The following is a 2,154-nucleotide window of genomic DNA, read 5'->3' on the forward strand; positions in this document are numbered from 1 at the left end:
GTTCTTCTTCTGCCTGGACCTCGTTTGCCTTCCATCTTTCCCTGGAGGATTAAATGGAGTATGCCGTATTTTTCTGGGTGTCGCATCACATGTCCGAAATATTCTAATTTTCGTTTTTTAATTGTTTTGATGATTTCCCTTGGCTTTCCCAGGCGGCTTATCACCTCCTCATTTCTGATCTTGTCAACCCAGCTTATACCTAACAGCCGCCCGTAAATCCACATTTCAAATGCTTCTAGTCTCTTCAGGTGGCCTTCTGTCAGAGACCAACTCTCTACTCCATAGAGCAGGATAGAAAAAATATAGCCTTCTTACATGCCTGATTTTCAGTCTTAGGCTTATCATTAGGTGCGTATATTGCTACCATCGATATCTGTTTTTGATCCACCATGATTTCCACCATTAGTATTCTCCCTTCTTCATCTGCATAAATTTGTTTGGGATTCATCTTTTCTTTAATATAAAGGGCTATTCCTCTTTTCTTTTGAGAGGCGAGTGTAAAATAAAGTTTGCCCATTTTCGGTTGTTCTAAAAATTTAAAATGTTGTCTCTTAATATGTGTCTCTTGGAGACACATATTAATTTTTAATTTTTGTGGTCTTGTAAAAAAAAAATTCTCCTTTTTGAAGGAGAGTTCAGTCCATTTATATTTATTGATCAAATTCCAATCTCCTCCATATCTTTCAGTTATATCTAGGTCTCAGTCTTCTAGTCGATCGTATCTGTCTCTGGTCTCTCGGTCTTGCTCCTTCTTCTGAATATGTGTTTTTAACTTCTTCCTCCTCTGTTTGTTTAGCCCAGACATGTCAAACACAAGGCCCGGGGGCCGGATGCGGCCCGCGAAGTGGTTTCATGTGGCCTGCAAAGCTATCCTGGAAACAGTGAGGGAACGGCCCCCGCTGCCTTGGCCCTGGCCCAGGCCAGCCGGGAGCCAATGTACAATTTTATGGTGGCCATCTATGCTGAAACGTATTCAGTCTTAGCTCCACAACGCCGTCTGGAAACGGCTTGGTGCCACAGGTGTTCGAGGGCCAGGCTGGGCGTTTGACCTCTGCTGCCCAGGGCTCCGGGCAGCCCGCACCACCATCCAGCCCCCCACGCATGGCCTGAGAGGAACAGCGAGGCTCCTCCAGTGGACCATGCCTTGGCACTTGCCCTGGTCCCACCCCCTTCTGCCAGAAACCCTCAGATCTGTCCCACTCCTGCCCAGGCCCCCACAGGCACCCTTGACGCGAACGATGTAGAGCTGGCCACCCCCACCCAGTAGGCCACACCCACTCTGTCCATGCCCACCTAGTAGGCCACACCCACCCTGTCCATTCCCCCCAGGGCAACCACAATGCTGATGCGGCCCTCAATGAAATTAAGTTTGACACCCCTGGTTTAGCCACTCCTTCAGCTGCCATTTCTTGGGTTCAGGATCGCCTTTTTCCAAGAATGCTCTATGATTGTCAAAAAATTCCATTGCTTTAAATGGTGTGTCCAGTCTATGTCTTTTTGAGGCTGGTCTTGTGAGCAGGTAATAAAATAAGCCGATGGCCAAAAGGCTGCTTTTCTTAATTGTAAATATTTTCGAAATGCCTACCTGGAATCTTTATGGCCTTGCAGCCTCCAACAAGAGCAGGAAAGAGCAGCCCTTTCCACACTCATACTCTGCCCCATCTGATCTCTCTCATATTACATTAAGTTTCCCTACTCACAACTCTGCATTGGTCCCTGTTGGACTTCATCTTGCTGGTTTCTTCCATTTTGGCTCATCAAGATCTTCTCGAATCAGGATTCTATCTCCATTATTTTATATCCTCAACAAATAATTCCATATTCTCATCCCTTTTCTACGTCGTTTCCAGATTATATTCAGATTACTGTCGGCATCTGAGCCTTTCTCGTTTCTCTTTGCAGGAGACCAATGAGGACGTGTCCATGAGCTCCACAGAGGAGAAGGGGGCGTTCTTGGATCGGGACCCACCAACTTTTGGCCGGGACTCCGTTCTAGAGAATTTGGAAATCGTGGTTCAGTTGGAGAAGCAGCTTCCTACACAAAGGGCCAATGGATTAAGGAGAAATCAAACTGGTCATCAATGACCTTGACCCACAGGGCGGAACAAGTGACCCAGAGACCTCTTAGTTTTAACTTTAAAGGTGAGTAAACAA

The 2,154-nt window shown here is 46.4% G+C and overlaps 1 protein-coding gene across 1 annotated transcript in view; it reads left to right on the forward strand.

Moving 5' to 3' along the window:
• LOC107299524 (gastrula zinc finger protein XlCGF42.1-like) overlaps nt 1–2,085 on the forward strand; it is a gene marked incomplete at its 5' end in the record, with an annotated part of 12,076 nt that extends 9,991 nt beyond the window's left edge. Inside the window, one exon of the mRNA XM_029286794.1 lies at nt 1,903–2,085. Within this exon, the coding sequence (XP_029142627.1) occupies nt 1,903–2,085 (183 nt within the window). The remainder of the gene's footprint in view (nt 1–1,902) is intronic.
• Nucleotides 2,086–2,154: the final 69 nt, after the last annotated feature.

This window comes from Protobothrops mucrosquamatus, unplaced genomic scaffold (genome assembly GCF_001527695.2).
Source record: "Protobothrops mucrosquamatus isolate PMUCROS unplaced genomic scaffold, P.Mucros_1.0 scaffold5062, whole genome shotgun sequence".
Taxonomy (NCBI): domain Eukaryota; kingdom Metazoa; phylum Chordata; class Lepidosauria; order Squamata; family Viperidae; genus Protobothrops; species Protobothrops mucrosquamatus.